At 40.1% G+C, this 19,520-nt stretch overlaps 1 protein-coding gene across 1 annotated transcript; it reads right to left on the reverse strand.

Annotated features, from left to right (window-relative positions):
* Positions 1 to 251: 251 nt before the first annotated feature.
* LOC117430493 (uncharacterized) lies at positions 252 to 18,699 on the reverse strand. Its single transcript, XM_034050563.3, has 3 exons — positions 18,535 to 18,699; positions 1,845 to 3,436; positions 252 to 1,601 (listed from the first exon to the last, which is right to left on the reverse strand). Exons 2-3 carry the CDS (start codon positions 3,291 to 3,293, stop codon positions 1,215 to 1,217), a joined length of 1,836 nt encoding a protein of 611 aa, XP_033906454.3. The 5' UTR covers positions 3,294 to 3,436; positions 18,535 to 18,699; the 3' UTR covers positions 252 to 1,214.
* Between the last annotated feature and the right edge of the window lie 821 nt (positions 18,700 to 19,520).

Consider the following 19,520-nt stretch of genomic DNA (forward strand, 5'->3'; position numbering starts at 1 on the left):
GACAGACCCAGCACATGACACAAGAGAACCCTCACTATTTTCCAGGAGGAGAAATCATGCAGTAGCAACTAACAGACACCTGTTCTTAAAAATCTAGAAAGCTTTTTTTATTATTATTTCCATCAAATACTGCATGACTTTAGACATAAATGTTTTAAAAAATATAGAGCTAATATATATATATATATATATATATATATATATATATATATATATATATATATATATATATATATATAATATTACGAGAAAACAATATTTACAAACATCACCAAAATAAAAAAGAGAGTCTTGGATCTTCATCCCTTTGAAGAGCCCCATTCCTGAATTCACAATACATTCGTGGTTCATCTCTGGACCCACTTCGACTAACTTTCAAGGTGCAGGGAAATGTTAAGGTCCACATTAAATGCATGCAATAAACAATGTGTAGTCCTATTGCTCTGAAGCCAGTTAGCTGAACTGGGTCCCAGGCCGTTTTGTTTTGGTGGTTTCGTTGATCGAGTCAGGCTGCAATGGGATTCCCTATTTACAGGAGAAGGCAGATCCTATCCTGCCTTTCTGTTTGAAACTCGATCAAAGTGTCACTGCTGGGATTTCTTTGGTTTGATCGTTTTCCACCGCTTGTTTTTAGACAGGATGCAAACCCAATAACGAAATAAACAGAAACTTGAGATTCTTTAACAGTCAGCCATACACTAACCATCTGTCTTCCTCTTAGGAGAAAATCAATGTTGCAGGTTTAGCCTTAGAATATTTCGTGATGTGTCGCTGGAACACCTGCTGAAGTATCTCGTCATGTTCCTGTCCTCCCAGAGTTGTTACATCTTCTGATCCTGGCACATCAGCTGAAATGTGCTTTTCCTTACAACAGGCAATAATAATATGCTGTTATCTATATACAAGTGCCTGTCGTAGTAAAAAGCAAGGGATGTCCAAACGGTTTTTAACAGTTTCCTGGTAAATGTGTGCTTGTCTTTTGCAAGTGGCCTTTAGAGCACTTTCCTTCCCAACGTACTGCAAATGGGGACAGATGATCAAAAGTCAATCCAACTGAGGACGCGACACAGTCAGGTCAGAGTTTGATAACAACCATCTTCCATTTGTATTCCTAAAAGGTGGTTCTGTGACCTTGTTTCCTGAGAGCACTCTTCCTTGGTCGAGGTCACGAATCTCTGTGCAACACAGTGCAGTTCTTTGGCATTTCCTAACTCTTACCACTGATCCGGGTCTCTCTGTGTGTGAGGTAGACCCGGCAGAGTCCTGTTAACAACACAGAGGTCGGGAGCGGACCATCGTCTTCTCCGTGTCCGTGACGGAGTTCCTGAGCTGGGGGTTTGCTTGCTGGCTGCCCTGACGGTGGAAGCTGCACCCACAGGCTGTGTCCCGGGCTCTCTGGGGTAGCCCTGTGGCACCGAGGTGGGCTCTGTGCTCCCCTCTCTCCGAAGGCTGCTCTCAGGGGTGAGTGCCAGACAGACGTTCCCCACTGAGAGCTGGGAGCAGAGGAGCCCGTAGATCTGAGCCGTCCTGTTCGGACAGCAGGATGACCAGCCCTGATCGAGCACAAAAAATGGGTATTCCAGCAAAACATCCAGAGATTCCTACAGGACAGAAAGGGATCCACGTTTAGTACAGGTAAGAAAGCATATCGAATACAGAACTTTTATATAGTGGGAAGCGTCGGGATCATTAAAATCATCTTGCTGCAATGTAGTGAGTACACATTTTTAAATAAATCAATCACAGAAAATACTAAGTTTATTCTGAACTGCCACTGTTTATTTGGTAGCCTGGATGTAAAAATATACAGTGTGTGTCTACAGTCTCATCTAGAGCACACAAACCTGAGTAGTGTGATCACTGAGCAGGACCTGCAGGTGAGTGAAGCCAGGGTCTGGGCTCTCCCTGATCCTCTGCACAGTGCAGTAGCTGAGACGAAGCCCGGGGCTGGCGTCCACACTACACAGGAAGTCCTCCATGCGCATGTCCTCCACTCTCCTCAGCTCTCCCGTGGACAGCTGGATGAGGGAACCCTTCGCGAAGTGAGGTAGCACTAGGGGGGTCTTGGGAGCTGGGGAGGGGGAGGGAGAGGCGGCAGAGACAGAGGTCCCAGCCGCAGTGTGTGAGGGACTCCTGGCGGGAGAGTGAATTGAATAATCGATAGGGACTCCAGGAGAGGGGTGCTGGCTATCACGACCAGAGCCCCCCACTGTCAGAGGTGCTCCAGGTGGAACAACCCTGTTCAAAACAGAAGGGCGCCCTGAGGTCCTGAGTGTCAGATACGATTCCCCTTGCTGGCTGTAAAAGGGGATAGCTGGGCCCTGTGCAGGGTCTAGATGGCTGTAAACGGAATAGCCTAGGGGAGGACGCTGTATTCCAGTATAGGTGGACGAAGCTGGCAAGCCATAAAAGATTTGAGCCCATCCAGTGGAGAGCACGGGGCTCGCCTGGTCTAGAGCAGCAGGCTTTGCACTCCTACTCTCTATGGTGGCCGGGGCGGGGGAATGTGGTTGACAGAACAGCCGTTGGTCCTTTCTGTAGTCTGGGGAATGTGAGTTTGCTGCTTCGGACGGCCTGGTGTGCTTAGAAGAGGTGGTATCCAACAATCTCTGATCTCCAAGGCATTTCCTCTTACCATTGGGGTAGTTCTCAGGAGCTCTGCACTTGAAGTGGTGCTGAGAGAAAGGACTCCCTGGCCCCATCTCCGTCCTGTCAAACCCATTAGTAGCTTCAGTAGTCAAGTGCTTCCTGTGACCATGCGGGCGATCCCTAGGGTAGGGGGGCTGCTGGAGGGGTTGGGCACTAGGTGAAGGAAGTGGGGGACTGAAGGCCTGCTTCCCTGCAGACAGGTAAGGCCATAACTCCCTTGGAGCGACTCCATAACCAGGCTGGTACTCGCTGGGGGCTCTGGGGGCTGACTGAGGATTTGGGTTGTGCTTCCACCTGGAGGTCAGCGGAGGGGGACGGAGGAAGCTGTTATAGGCGGCAGAGTGGTCAACAGTCCTGGGGTAATGGCTCCCCCACTTGAAGGGGTTTTGCTGTGCTGCTGGGAGGGAGGTGAACCACTGTGGAGCAGCTAGACTGTGTGTGGGATACTTCGAGGTCAGAAGTGAAGTGTTGCTGCAATGGGCCGGGTCCTTGGCCTGGGGTTCTATGCGTTTCCTCCACTGCAGCGCAGGCTGCTTGAAGGAATCTTTGGGGGGTTCCTCGGCTGAGACTTGCTGTTTCGGAGCCTGAAACTCTCTCTTCTTTGGAGGCAAACATTCTTTCCTGCGCTCTGGAGCCGAATTCATTTGGCCTCGCGGCAGATCTGCGCTCCCACAGGCTAGTCTTAGGTCACATGGGCCTCTGGCGTGAAGATTGGGTTTAAAGTTGCTGTTCGTTGGGGCAGCATTACTGGCTCCTCACAGAGCGTGAAGCTTCACTTGTAGCTCACCTGCAACAAGAAAACAGAGTTTGTAAAGTAGTGGTAAGTGTTTGAAGTGAGAGCAAATATCTATGTGTCTGCTGGGTTTCTATCTTTATTTAGTGGTGTGATGGTAGGGCAGGGGCACCCCAGCACGCACACATTTGAATTGAAGACTTTGAAAACATTGAAAAAGACACCTTGTGGAGTCCAGAACAACGCCATTTGAATCTGTAATATTAGCTTGTGCATTGAAAAGATTATTAACAGATTAAGGTTGCGCTATTTGAATTAGGTATAAAACACGCCGACAAACTCACTTTTCTTTTTCTCCATGGAAAACGATAACAGCATTAAAAAAAAAAAAAAACAATTGTGTTTTTCTTGCGTATTTAAAAACTCCAGAATTTGGTGAAAAGCCCCTATCTGTGGAAACATGTTAATCGCAATGCAAGGAACAGTAAGAGGACAATATTTTACCAACTTAGTGGAAAAGAGCACCTGGGGTTTTCCTTTTCAATTGCTGGTACTGTACCGGCAATTTAAATAACCGGTATGATTTCTGCACAATATTGGCGCTGAATTACTGACACATGCATATGTCATGCATGCTGTCTGTTTCCAGAGGGGGTGGAGGGGTCACTCTGTATATCCCACCCTGCAACAACCCCCATAGCAACCCCCCTCCCCTGTACCGAAACCCTGCAACCCTGAATAATGTGGCATGCATGAGCAACCCAACAGGTAAACCCCACATAGCCACAGTGTAGCACTTAATTGTTTCAGAAAAGGGTTAGGGTTAGGGTTAGGGTTATAGCGTGCAGAAAGATTGACTTTTTTGCAATCTTGATTGTAATCTGCTCTCAATAGTGCTGTGCAGGTACAGCTCTGGCCAAAAGTTTTGCATCAATTTTAGGATTGAGACATAATTTTAAGACAACAAAAACTATATGAATATAATTTAGATATTTTATTTAACATTGTGTCATCAAAGAAATTACAAAATGATATCGCAAAAGTCTACCGGAAGCCATAATAGTTGTCAGTTTTTCGTTTAGTATATGGAAAACTACAAAGTGGTATGTAATTCAATATCAACATTTCAACATTATTCAGCAGGTTTCATTCAACTTTATTAAGCAAAATGTGTTATTTCTATAGGATGATGCAAAACCTTTGGCCACAGCTGTATAACATGCGGTAACCAGCTGAATTTGATCACTGGCTTTTCAATGTCCCATTTGAACAGTAATGAAGATTGCCTTCACTTAAATACATTTTGCAATCGTACCTGTAAATGGATTCCTCTTATGGGTCTGCATACATACGCTGTGTTTGAGAGCATTGAGCTTGCCATGCATTCTCCCTTATTTTTAAATCTCAATGATATGACTATTACTTATTCGGAACCCCTTTAATGCAGCCTATTCTCAACCAGGGTTTTAATATACTGCTTCGACAGTAGATCACAGCCGAGATATTAAGCACTGTTTAGAAACAGGTGGAATGGGTAATACAGTAAATCTTGAATATTTAAAAACACAAAGCAGCTGCTGTACCAGCCCTCTGTTAACACTGTTTACATCTACAGCCTACATTAGTTACAATATAAAATATACTATTTCAATAGCATGACTGATGCCAAAGCATTTCAGGGCAGGGCACTGCAGTCACACTGGAACGCATAGTTTGATAGAGGCTAACTACATTGAAACATGCTCCGACAAGAAGCCTGGGCACTTCTAACGTTAACAGAAAGCTAACTCCCTAGCCGAGGTACAGATATTCAATATAGGATATGTAGGTAAACGCTGCGCTGTGCTGGTCATTTTTACCAGAGATCAGATAGCACAACATTGCGGGCAGTGCAAATGAAATAGTCGATTCTGTTATATTTCATCTCTGCTGTACAGAACTGCTTTAACTCCAGGGACATGTTAAACAGCACACTTGTATCCATGGATTTGTTCTCCCTTTTGGAGGTGACTGCTGTAAAGCTGTGGATATTGCAGACAATCACCAGTAACTGGCATTTGAACAGGACCCCTGAGTGTTTACCTGTCATAAGAGCAATAAGGTACAGTTAAGCTCTGCTTTGTTAGGAAAGGTTTGCCTCTAGGATCATTTATTAGGGACGGTTAAGTTACATCTTTACCACCAGTTATTTCTAACATCATACAATTCGTCTTGTTAGATGTATTAATATTAACACAAAATAGAATATTTTAAATGAGCTTTGCAGCAAAGAGCTGATATCAGCAACAGCTTTGCGCTGAGCCAACCCTGTTGCTTTAGAACCAGTGCTGGCTTTTTACAAAAGCAATAGTACCCAGTTTAACTGTAAGGAAAGGGAATTGTTAAATGCATGTCAACTGACCTCTATTCAAGATCATGGCATGTCCCATTGAATCCCTGTGCAGTCTTCAGAGAAATCAGGTTCCTGCAAATCCAATTGAAAACCGTCCCAAAGATATAGCCTGACAGATTAGCCCACAAGCGTGCAGACTTGCGTAAAAAACAAACACACTTTAGTGCCAGGCTGAATGTTTTTTTTTTCTAAGTTTAAAAACAGCAGTAGTGTGAGTGAAAGTTTGCTTTTCTGTGTCGAAGCTCCCGAACTCTCCCTAGAGTGCAGTGCGTGCAGGGTGAGTAATACTGAGCTCTCACAATGCCATCAGGGGCCCACGTCAGCTCAGCATCGCCACAGCATCGGGCCGCTTACTGCCACCCACTCTGATTACTCAGTTAGAAAGGGCAGTGTGGCCAATGGGAGACTGGAACCAGAGGCTTGTTACTGAGACAAAGAACATCAACAGAAAGAGCAGGTGGAACCAAGCTCATCCCACGCAGTGCCCGGGCCCGGGGGGCTGACTCAAATCCATACAGGCTCTGCAAATATCAGGGACCCACAACATTTCATGCCTGGAGACTTCTTATCTTGATGGCCTTTTATTACCTGATTGTTATGATTGCAATAAAAGATGCGCTTTTTAAAATAAAACACACATAAAAACACGTTTGTTGAAGTATTGCAGATAGAAATTGAGCAAATAAGGATTTTGTTTTGTAAGTGAAATATTTTGTTTGTAATTTAATTGTATAAAATTGGTATCAAATTACACACAGACGTTTAATACCTCATAGCAAATTCCTATTCAATGGTTCATCAAAACGGCACAGCCCATTCCTGATACATAGCATTCAGCTGACACAAATCGATGAATGCCCATGGTTCTGAAAGTTTGTGTCAATGGTTTTGAAGATCAAATCATCATTAGCCCGACCAACCGGAAACTCTTGACAAACCACCCATGACCTAGATTCTTATAACTTGATAACTTGCTAAAGAATGCCCATTCCAATCTCGTACGTGTGAACACACGCACTCACGCACGCACACACACACACACACACACACACACACCCTTCCACTGTACTCCCCATTACAAACAAACAAATGGCAGCCCAATGATAGACACACACATCCATGGCATTTCTATTGACTGGTTATTAACATGTAGCTAAGCTTCAGCAAATGGTTACTTGCATATGAATAATATACGTGTTTATGACACTCAAAATAAAGTGCTACCCAGACGTCTTTGATAACTAAAATGACACTCTGGATCTGGTCAATCTGATTCAATAACGCCACAGAACAGGCTCACACGTGGGCTTTGTAAAGGTCTCCCCCAGATAAATGCTAAAACAATACAATGCTTGTTTTTCTGATGTGTTTGCGTGTTCCAGAGCTTGATTAGTGCTGACACCAGACAGAGATATGAAACTGCATGCACAAGTATTCTTTCACATGCATACAACTGTGAGCACAAGAACACAGCAGCCCAATTCATGTCAAACAAAAGGAAATCAGTGGGTGTGCAGAAGCAAGGTCCTCTGGGTTCTGCATGTCTTTATCTGTGTCCACAGTGGTTTGTGGATGCAAAGCCCCAAAGGTCAAACTGCTGATTGATCTTTGTGTGTTTTTAATAGCAACTACATAATCCACTCCAAAACTTCCAAAAAGTATTTTTAGAAAAGTGGCATTCAATAATATTATTTTGATTCTGATTATTTGCTCTTATCGGTCAGTGTGGATCCCCTTCATTCACTGCGTGTAGAATTGAACTATGTTGTTTCCTATCTATGTATCTGTTTAATAATGCTTATTATGGGTTTTTTGGGGTTTTCAACGTTATGGCAGGGCAACTTCTCAAACTCCATAGAGTTCACACAAACTGTTTTAAAATTTCTAAAAATGTAATTAAAAATTCATGACCAACGAGGGTATTTATAATGAGAATCAAACTTTCAATTAGTCCAGCTTTCAGCATTTAGCTTGTCAAATATTTAGCTTTATAACACAAAATAATGTGGGCATATTCCATAACAAGGAATCCTCTTCAAGGCTTTAAGGAAGGTTTGTTTTATTACCAGTAGAGGTTATAAATATTCTCTTATACAGTTCTTAAAAATGACAGCACACTTCTACTATTGTGAAGCATGCCTGCGTTATTCAGGGTTTTAAAGGTAAGATCTGGCAAAGAGGATTTGTGTAATATTTTCAGGGTATGATTACAACATGTCTGCCAAATATTTAACACAGGGGATCTTAATATAGTATAAAAAGCAAATGGCAAATTGAAAGGGGAGGAAGAAGAAAAGAGTGGTAATTACATTATAACCAAAGAACACCATATGCTACATGTGACTTGTTTTGAGATATGTAGTAAAACTAATACACACACACGCATGCACACACACACGTGCACGCACGCACGCACACACTGTTGCAAAGCTGTATGCTGTGTGCTTCTCTAGTGTTCAGAGAAATAGCATTACAGTACAAATATATGTGCTATTTAGTCAAATTAATACCACAACTCAGTGCTTGTTAAGATACAGGACGACATTGAAAAAAAATACCCCAAATTAATTCTTAACATTATAAAAGGTTAAATCTATTTTTTTTTTAAATGCCAACAGTTGGTCCTTCTGACAAGATGATCCTTACAACAGGGGAAAAATCGTTTCCTACCCTCTGATAACATGTAACTGATAAGCTGCCACATTTACAGAAAAACCGAAGATGTACTATCACTTCTTGCCAAAAGCTTTTTTTCTTCTTCTTTGAAATCGGTCACTGCAAATAAACAAGTAGAAACAAATACATGTAGACTTACGATGGAAAGCATCCTGATTAACTCATCAATGCAATACTTACTATATCTATCTATCTATTGATCTATCTATCTATCTATCTATCTATCTATCTATCTATCTATCTATCTATATATATACTGTATATATATATATATATATATAGCTTCTAGAGGTCCAATAAATTATATCAAGACAGTCTCTTTGTCTTTAAAAAGTAGGGTTTTATTATAGCGTTTACACAAAGGCAAAATGCATTTTACTTAAAATTCCATAATTTTGATTCAAATTTACTTTTTATGTCAAATTTAATTTTGTGTCAAAGTACTGAAAAGAAAGTGCTTTGAAATATCAAAAGGCATGCTATCAAAAAAAAAAAAAAAAAAAAAAACTGTACAATTCTCTAAATAATGCAGCTGTATACTTTATTATTATTATTATTTATTTCTTAGCAGACGCCCTTATCCAGGGCGACTTACAATTGTTACAAGATATCACATTATTTTTACATACAATTACCCATTTTACAGTTGGGTTTTTACTGGAGCAATCTAGGTAAAGTACCTTGCTCAAGGGTACAGCAGCAGTGTCCCCACTGGGGATTGAACCCACAAGAGTCCAGAGCCCTAACCACTACTCCACACTGCTGCCCGGGGTATACCCGGGAGATGTTTTGTTTTTACTGGATAACTTTCTGTGAATTCACCAGGTTACTGGATTCATATCGTGACAAATAAATATAGGTCAGGACTGTATCAATTGTAAGTAAACAACATAGAATCCATGCATTTCAATGGAATGGAATTACAGATATATACAGATTTAATTACAAAGATATAGTACGGCAGGGAAACTTACTTCATACTGGTATGAAGTAGAGAGAGAAAAAAATATCCATTTCATAGAATTAGAAGCAATTATAAACAGAAAAAACTGTGTTAATAAACAAAAATAATTTTGCTTTCTTTTTTAGTTTTTTGTTGACATAAATTCAGATATATCCTCATTGTCTCTGTAGTATTGCATATTTAATGAAATCATATTTTCACATTGTTGACCCTGCTATTGATATCAGATACATGTTACACACATTATCTGTTTGGTTTACTTTTAATATATACACAAGATGTGAGTGCAATGAAACATATTGAAATATATTATTATCTGTTTATGAAAATAATATGCTAAAGATGTTTTATGTTTTATCAGTTCCGGACGCATCATAATATTCTAGATATTTTCATGTGGACTGTTTTTTCAACTAAAACGCCTCTATTTGGTTAATAATACTCCTAAAAATAAATTATCCACAGTTAACATTTTAAATAAAAAAAATACAGTAGATTGTTGAGACAATGCTTTTTTCAGTAAAAAAAAAAATGATAGCAAAAGCTAACTAAATACCATTTAATTGTTCAGATGACTTGCTTTTATAAAACAGCAGGTCAGAACATGCTTAGAAAATCAATCTATATATCTGGAAAAAATCTCTTTATATCTATCTATCTATCTCTATATATATACAGTATATTGAGATTACAAAAAAATGGCTTGACATTCAACATTTCAAGTTTATCATGTTGAGAACACAAGAAAAATGATCTCAGGATCTCAGGCATTACAAACTGTTATTACAAGAAACTGCCCAAATAAACATGTGTGATTAAACATGTAATTACATTGTAACAACACATGTGATTATTAACCGTGTTATTACACCACAGTTAGCTAATAGGTGTAAATCAAGGCCATTCACAAAGCATTTACTCTGACGCTCAGTTTCCAGTTTTTTGTAAAAGGAAAAAAATATGCATATGTATTGTCATATGTTTTGTGCCTTCTGTGGTTTTTGTTATGCATAATCTTTTCTTTCTGTAAAAATGGGAAGTACACAAAGCAATTGTACACTCATGCACAAGTTGCATAAACAGGACTGTATCCTGCAGTCTCTCTCACAAGCAAATGTCCCGACGCATTTCAAAAACACCTCGCCTTTCACAAGGGATTTATTTTTTTAAATATGGGCTGTAGAACATTTCCAGTGTTAATGGCAAACCACATCAATAATAACTAAGACAAGCCCGCCCATTTGGTTAGGAAGGAGCATCAGCTCACCAGAAGAAGAGCTGACAGCACAACCACTTACTCCTTTTGAAAGAACGCTCTGGCTTGCCTTTGCATGCATTCAGGGAATCGACAGTGTTCTGAAACGGAGTTCTCAAAAGAACTGGGAGAGTCACTAGAGAGCCACATGGGCGCAGTGGATCTCATTAACACTGAGTCCACCCCTGGTGGAATAAATAAATAAATAAAGAGCCCCTGATATTCAACTTCCATGAAAACAATATGTACCACTTTGTGCTTGCCATGGGAACTGTTGCTACCAATTGTAGACTTGGTAAAATATTTTAAATATGAATTCATACATAAGAAATAGTAACTTTGATTATTTACAGCACATTACAGGGGAATCAACATGGCGACTTTGGAAAACACCTACATCCGAAGCATCAGGGCGCCCTCTGTAGGCTAGTTATGAATAGACACTCTGTACTGTATCTCTGCTGAGTATTGCATTGTGTCCAGCACATTATACATTTAAATGTATGGTGCCCCATTTATTAAAAATAAATAAAGCAACGTTTTCATTCAGTGTGTTTCTCGGAAAACGATAGAAATACTTTGTTTCTTTGTGTGTGTGTGTGTGTGTGTGTGTGTGTGCGTGTGTGTGTGTGTGTGTGTGTGTGTGTGTGTGTGTGCGTGCGTGTGTGTGTGAACAATTTATTTTTAAGTTTAAAAATAAAAACATTAAAACATACCTTGATTGAGAATCTTCTAAGGGTTTACTCCAGTCATTAATCATATTTTGTGGCATGAGAAGATTCCATGTCAATGTTATGAAACAAGAAACAAAGGACTTAGTGGTGTACAACCATGGCCAAAAGTTTTGTATCACTTAGAATTTTAGGATTGAGACTAACACACTATTGAAATATATATTGGTTTCCTTTGACTTCATGAAGCAAAATGAATTAATTCTATAGGGTGATGCAGAACTTTATGGCCTTAGCTGTCCAATACTGAATAAAGCCTGGGCCCTGTTCTAATTATTCACTGTCTCAATATCCGAGTCAGAGAGTGAAATAAAAGCATTCACTGATTTCAAAGCCACACAGTAATTACACTAAACGCACTGTTTTAAAACAATGCCAGGTTGCATTGGGTATTGCATTCATAATCTTCTAGGGCTGGTAGAGGTTAAAACAAGCTTAGTGCAGAAAAGCTCCAGCGCTGTGGAATATGAGGAAGCAGTCCCAAGACAGCCTGGCTGGTATAGAAATCCCTCTGTGAGCTGCTTTTAAAACTGTTAAAAACACGTCTTGTTACCCCACTAAACGCTGAGGTCAAGCTAACCGGACCACACCAACCACTTCCTGAAAGCCTTGCTTAAGCATGTCAATGCAATTGTGTTTTCTTGTGACACTGACAATACGGTGTACTGATCTCCACCTCGGCAGGAATCTGTTTTCGTGAATTTCATTAATATTTGCTCTTAAACAGCTCATCACAAAGTCACGCAGAGTTCCATCCCCCTCAGCTCTCGCCTTTTCTCTGCTTGCTTGTGTCTGTTAATATGCTAATGAGTGTCTGTCTCCTTGTAGCGGTTAGTGCTTTATTCGGTCACTCCACCAATAGACAGATTGTAGGCGTTTCATTTTCAATCTTACTCAGATTCGTTTTTGTATTTTAATCTTTTTTAATCATAAGCTTTGTACAAAATATTGATTTGTGCAGCATTTTTAACTGGCATCTACCTGTTATCTACCTGTTTAACAATAGTGTTATAATAACATACAATTTTTGTTCAATGTAAAAGGTCTAAATGTAATGTATTACAAATTGTAATAATACATGTGGTTGTTAATTTACATTGCAGTTACTATGTATCCACATTGTAATAGCAGTGCAATGACAGTGCAGTTATAATTAGATAACCATAGCCACAAGCTACAAGCCAGTGGTATATTTACCACATGCTATTAAGGCTTAGTTACAGGGTAATAACACAGCTCCCATGCAATAAGACGTTATTCATATTAAATCTATCTTTCAGTCTTCATAGATCCAGCATATGCTTTTCATTTTGTTCTTGGTATTCTTCTAAGGGAGTCCTGATGCAGAATTCTAGGATTATCCTGAAGCTGCCCTGTTAGGATCCCTTGCTTTACAATACAGACAGGTTCTTCAGAGACAATGAGATCAGCAGTAAACCCTGCTTATTCATGTAAAGTGGTTGTGCTTGCTTACACGGCTGTGTAAAACCCCACTACTCCCCAGGAAGGAATCTGTCTCCTGCAGCTCATTTTCTTGCTACTAATAGCCTGGGACACTCTGAAACATATCTAATACAGTAAGTTAATAAACAGGTGGTACACCATCTCCTTCTGGGGTGATCAAAGTGTCAGCTGATAAGAACTGGAATGTTCCTGAATCAGGAGAGCATTGATTGGCTCAGAGGGACTTTCTGATTGGTTTTCAAAGGGCCACTCCCACGTTTAGATTTTGGAACGCTATTGAAAGATCTGGAACTTGACTCGTGCGTTCCTACTCTTTAACCCTGCAGGGGCTGCAAACTGATTGTAACAAATACATTTCCTGCCCAGTTTGCTACGATCAGGCCTTTCTCTTGAATTGGCTTTGACACATTCAAATTGAAACCAAAAGGAGATGTAACAGCAGCTGTGATTGGTTGGTTTGCAGGAGGATTCTTGGAAACCCGTAAATTGTTATTTGATTATTATTAGCAGGGCTGACAGGAGAAACTTGTTTTTAACCCTTTGCAATACTGCATGTCATTTTTTCCAGCTGTATGTTAGTTGCATGTTCAAGCATTAATGTAACAATGAGTTAGCAAAGCTAAATGGCATGCTCACTGATGCTGATAGTCATGTGCTCACTGATGCTGATAGTCATGTGCTCACTGATGCTGATAGTCATGTGCTCACTGATGCTGATTATCATGTTGATATGCTGATACTCGGGGAAGATTGATTCAGGTTCTATACAGGTTACTGATATGTTCCAGACATGCTCTTTCTCTCTCTTCATTATCACTCACTAATACAAAGCTCCTCTCCTTGCTACCATGCAATCCATGCTTCCTAGCTAAGTGTAAGACAACAACACACACAATTTTCACCCGATGAATCCGCCTAAAAACATGATTAATAAAAACTGTGAAATGCGTGTTTTGCATTAACTTTTAACCAGGGAAGCGGTTTGAGATGTTGCCTTGCAGACAGACAGTGGGGGACTTGTCAGTGTGCAGGTGGCGACCGCTAATTATAAATATCATTTAAATATGAACACAGGAGTTGCAGCTCAACATGCACTGGCAAAAACAGGATCCATGCGTAACGGTGGAGTATGCAAATTGGGGAGTGAAAATAAAGGCCGCAGGATTGGTAGTGAGAATAGATCCAGTTTGAGGGTTCAGCTCACACATCACAGATTGCTGTTCTGTGTGTCCGGTCTAGAAATGCTCCTCTACCTTCGGGTCTGCAATGAGTGAAACCTCATCGCAGGATGAATGTGTGTTGGTGTGTTTTCATTGCACTGTGCAATACAATACAATCCACCTTTCTAGAGCTCTAGAAGGTTAAGCTGTCGTCGAGCACTCTGTAGGAATCTCTGGAAAGGGTTTGTTGGTTGCTCAAGGACTATCATTATAAACACTCAATTGTGCTGAATTTAGAAACACCAGAAGAAATGTAATAAATACGGCGACAAATGCTTAAAAGGAGAACGACAAATAAGTAGAGTCCCAATGTCCTGCTCCAGCATGCCCAGAGGAAGAGACGTTACGTCTTTATGATTTCAGAAATACTGTGATTGATATTGGACATTTTGGGGTATCATTATTATGAAACCCACTGACATCAACAATGTGCTTTCTGCTCATTTCTGTCATAAAAACAGCTGCTATGTTTATTTATTACCGGTATTAGATGTCAAAAAGTGAATCAGAAATGTATTTTTGGGTATCAGATTCCTATTCTTGATATAAACAATTGTGACACAAAAATCATAGCTCAGTCATAGAACTAAAAGAACAGAAAGACTAACGGGATGTCGATATATGCATGTGCAAAGTGTATCATTCAAAAAATGAAATAAACCACAAGTCTCAGCGGTCCATATTTTAAAAGCTCCTTCTATGTGTTGCATCTGGTTAGAAGATACTGGTGGCAAGCAGACCACAGAGCTGAAAGATACTCTCCATCCAACAGTATCAGTAAAAGCATGCAATCTAGCCATCGTTCCATTTGCCAGTTATTTAAGAGAGTAAATATAATATACACTTTTGAATTGCTCAGTGTTGATGTCATGAGACGTATCTGTTTTAAAATGCTCCTTATTTCTGCTTTCCTGCATGCAGTAGTGTCACTTAAAAACAAAAGTTTTGAGCGACGCTATTTGACTGAAGAGTTAATGGCAAGCATGATGGGAAGCTGTGATTGTACAATCAGGGTGACTGCAGAGAAACAAGTGAAGCTGTGTGATCTGTCAGGAGCCAGACTATAAATACACTAGATATAACAACTAGAAAAGCAAATATCACAGCGAAACTGTGAGACAGGGATGTTTGTGTGAGATCTCATTAATGCTAAATACCTCCTCGCCCTCTGTTTGTCTCTCTCTCTCTCTCTCTCTCTCTCTCTCTCTCTCTCTCTCTCTCTCTCTCTCTCTCTCTCTCTCTCTCTCTCTCTCTCTCTCTCTCCAGTCTCTCTCACTGGAAACTTACAGTTAAAAACAGTGCAAACACACCATTTAGCAAATTCACAGAATCCATACACAATACAGTATATTTATATTTATATCCCCTAATGAATGCAGCTTCAGAGCTACTTCTTGGGTTTAGTTTTACATACTGCAGTTCAATTTCAGAGGTCTTTATTACCGATCTATAGTATGTCCAATCAGAGGTGAACGAGGGAATGGGTTATGAGCTTCTTAAAGTGACAGTAGCCTGGATACACTAGCCTGTATTCTTTAAATGCATTAGCACAGTGGTATACAATTACAAAGACCTAACCAGGAACACAAATACTTCCGGAATACACTCAATGCACAAACACAAACACAATTAGTCCAATTGAAGATCCTTATTAATTACCTGGCTAAAGTGCCCAGTAGTCTGGGCAAAAGGAAAAAAAGGAACCTTTAGAAAATCAAATATGTTTCAAACATTTTAAGTAGAGTTTGTATCATTCAAAACATGCCATGTGGCCTCCCTAATTGATTGGTAGTTGTGTGTCTTGCAGGCTGTGGGATGGGTGCCATGCATTATAGTGCTGCTTTCTGAGCTCTGCATGTTGTTTTTCACCATCTCCTTTCCAGTGTGGGCTATCGGCTGGGTGGGACCGAGGTGCAAGGAAGTGATGTGAATCATAGGAAAAACAACTGCACTTTGAATACAATACAATAAGTGCAGTAAAAAAAAACACAGCGAGACCTCACCAAATGGATTTGAGCTTTTCCAAGCTGCTTGGAAGAACTCCTTGAAATCCGGTTTCACTGCAGGATGCCTGCTGACCTGGGTTGGACGCTTTTATTAATCTAAAGATATCGGACTCCAGTTAAGTGACACTGCAGTTTCTCTGAACATGCTGCAGCAGCATTGCAGTTTGAGATCCTTATATGAATATCCTGTAGTTACAGGGAAGATAAAGAGCAGTTAATCTGCAGTGTGCACTCGGCTGTGTTTTGTATGAACGGACAAGCCATATCACCACTTCTTAAGAAGATGATTTGGCAGAGAAGTGTGTAACCAGTACCCTACAGCACTGTGGAGCAAGCCAGCTCCATCCGACTGCATTCCTGTGCTGTGAACAGTTTCTATTGATGGGAGTGCGTCTAGCAACAGGATTTTTGTGAATATGTAACACCCAATTCTGACTCATTTACACATGTCATGAGAGTGTGAAAATAGGTCTTAAAGCAACACCAGCCCCAGGCAGGAAAGCCAGGAGGAAGGGAGTATCATGTTCACAGAAAGGGCACGCATCTCAATAGGAGACTGGTCACCTCGTTTGTGACAATTAGGACTAAAATGATCTTTTACACACAGTTGGGAGTTTAAAAGTTTTGTTTTCTTTAAATGTGTTTAGTAAACCTTTACAACAAGTTACCACGAATCGATAAATACTTTCAACTTTGAAATTCAGCAGGAAATAATCGACCCACAGTCATAGACCCTCATTTGCAATTTTCTTCTAAGTTTAGAAAGTGTTTTTAAACCCCAGAATTGAAAACAGCCCCTATTTAAAAACATTCGAGAAAGGTTTCACGAATAATAAACTGCTTTATTTATTATCAATTCAAGCGTGGACGGATAAGGGCTCGGTATTTGACTGCGTTTCTAACTGCATTCGATTCCTGTCACTGCCTTGTGTGATAAACACGGTGAGTTTGGGTTTCATTCACACGCTGGCTACGTTTTCATGGTCAAGCAGGTGAAATATTACTGGAGGGTCTCTGAAGCGATCAAGTTGTTCGTTTACCGCTTTGCAACATTGTAATATGGCATTTTACATTTAAAGCAGTAGTTACATTACAGTATATGTTAATGACACATTACGTGTAAACCTGCATGTCATATTCTACAGTAATTAATCGTACGCGCTCTCTCAATATTGGCGTTATCTATAATACAGTTCAACTAAAACAGCTTTTTTAATAATAATAATAATAATAATAATAATAATAATAATAATAATAATAATAATAATAATAATAATAATAATGTTTTATATTACACGAGTAAATAATAGGGTAATTAAATTAATATCTCACAGAGTAATATCAGTTAACACTGAGTTAGTGTTAAGGTTAGGGGGGAAAAAAAAAAAAATAAACTGCCTTTTATTTATGTTAAAAAATTTATTTAATTGCTTAAACTTAGATGTCCGTTAATTGTCTGTTAATTACGTAATTAACTGTATATTATTCGGCGCAGTCGTGACCGTTTGTTTTTCAGTTCTAACATGAAAAGGGTTTAATAATATGACCTATCTTGGTTATATCTTATATATGCTTAACATAAAGCATTACTATTAGAGCAAGAAACTCAGACTGCCTTTATGCTAAAAAATTACTTTGGTCTCCCCAGTTGAGTGTCATCATGATTTTAGCTGCTTTAAGTTTGCAGTATCCAAGATAATACCAAAACACTCGACATAACTTTGATTTTGTTTGTTTTAAAAAGGTTTGATATATAGATACACACAACGCACAAACAACAATAATATAGGTCCTCTGGTGAATCTGCCAGAGGGCAAATTTCAAAATAAAATAAAAAATGTTTGCTGAAAATAAAACCACTTAAAAGCATTTACTTAACAACAAAAATAAATAAAAAACATCATAAAAAATAAATACCTAATTCTTGACTGTATTATAATGCCTATAGGAGAACTAAACATAAAACAATATGAAACTACCACCCACAGCCCATTTCAAATTGATAAACAGATTCGCTCTTAGTGTTTGCGCCTGTCTATGTATTTATAGGGCTTTTAGCAAATAGTGCTGAGCAGAGCTAAATACAGGACCTGGGAGTTCTTATAACGCTCAAGCTGTCAAAATAACAGTAGCTGCTGGAAAGTAGTACAGTAGTAGGATTAGCAGGCCAATCACTTCTGAGGTGGCCCTCTTCCAATCTGTTGTTGCTCAGCCCCCTCTGCTGTGGTCATTCTGCTGTACCCCAGCCATGCACTAGTCATTCAGCAGCCTGCACTTGCCCAAACTTGTATGTGCAAGTGCTGCACTGTAAACTGCACTAAAGCACATCCACCCTTAATCAACACAGGGATGCAAATGCAGGCTGAGTAATGGAATAACTTCCACCTTGCCAAGCTGTAGTGCCTGCAGATCCTTGAGTAAGTAGCTAGGTTGCAGTAGCCTACCTTTTCTGAGCGAGGTCCGTGTCTCCTTGTGCTGTAAATAAGTAAGAAGAGCTCTCCTTTAAATGAATGGGCTACAACAGTGCACATAGAAACATCCAGCTTTGAGAGAGCTGATCTCTCTCGTGCGCTCTCTCTCTCTCTCTCTCTCTCTCTCTCTCTCTCACTCACTCTCTTGCGCTCTCTCTCTCTCCCTCTCTCTCTCTCTCTCTCTTTCACTCTCTCACTCACTCGCCCACTGTGACTGCGCTCTGTACTGGGTGTATTATTAGAACAGTCTCTGTTGTGATACTCCTCAACGCAAGCTGATTGTGGGAGGATGCCTGCCTCCCTGCCTGCCTGTCGTACTGCCTGGTTTGGCAGTCTGCCCAGAAGCGTCTCTCATTGACAGTTCCAGAGCTAGGAATTCATCAGGGTGACACCCAGCTATTCGCTACTCAGAGCTCACTTCACTGCTTGCAACCTGCTGGGTTGTAGATAGGGTGGTAGCAGCAGAGTAGACACAGTGGATTCAGTAGTATTAGTAATATTCATATATTAAAACTGGCAAGGCAGCGTTTAGGCAAACTATTATTATTATTATTATTATGCACTTCCATTAATAATATAAAGTGTCCAACTCAAATGTAATCGTGTTTGATTGGACTGAGTCACATGACGTTTGTGAAAACTACCCTGCGCTTTCAGGACACTGGTCTGTGGCCATAGAGCCATAGAGAGAGAGAGATAGAGAAAGAGAAAGAGAGAGAGAAAGAGAAAGATAACGAGAGTCCCAGATGGACCCTTCCTCCTACACTCTCATTTCTCTATTACCACAAATATCACTTCTCTAATTCCTGTTAGTGTGTTTGTGCATACAGCTGCCAGTGCTTTATGAAACAGCTTCACCATCACTCCTCGCTTCATTGAGTTACAAGGTCCTTCTTTCCAAAACAAAACCTGCAGAGCTATGAAGCGCTCAATGGTAGAACACATAGTAATGCTCAATA

Source organism: Acipenser ruthenus, chromosome 29 (assembly GCF_902713425.1).
Source record: "Acipenser ruthenus chromosome 29, fAciRut3.2 maternal haplotype, whole genome shotgun sequence".
In the NCBI taxonomy this organism is placed as follows: domain Eukaryota; kingdom Metazoa; phylum Chordata; class Actinopteri; order Acipenseriformes; family Acipenseridae; genus Acipenser; species Acipenser ruthenus.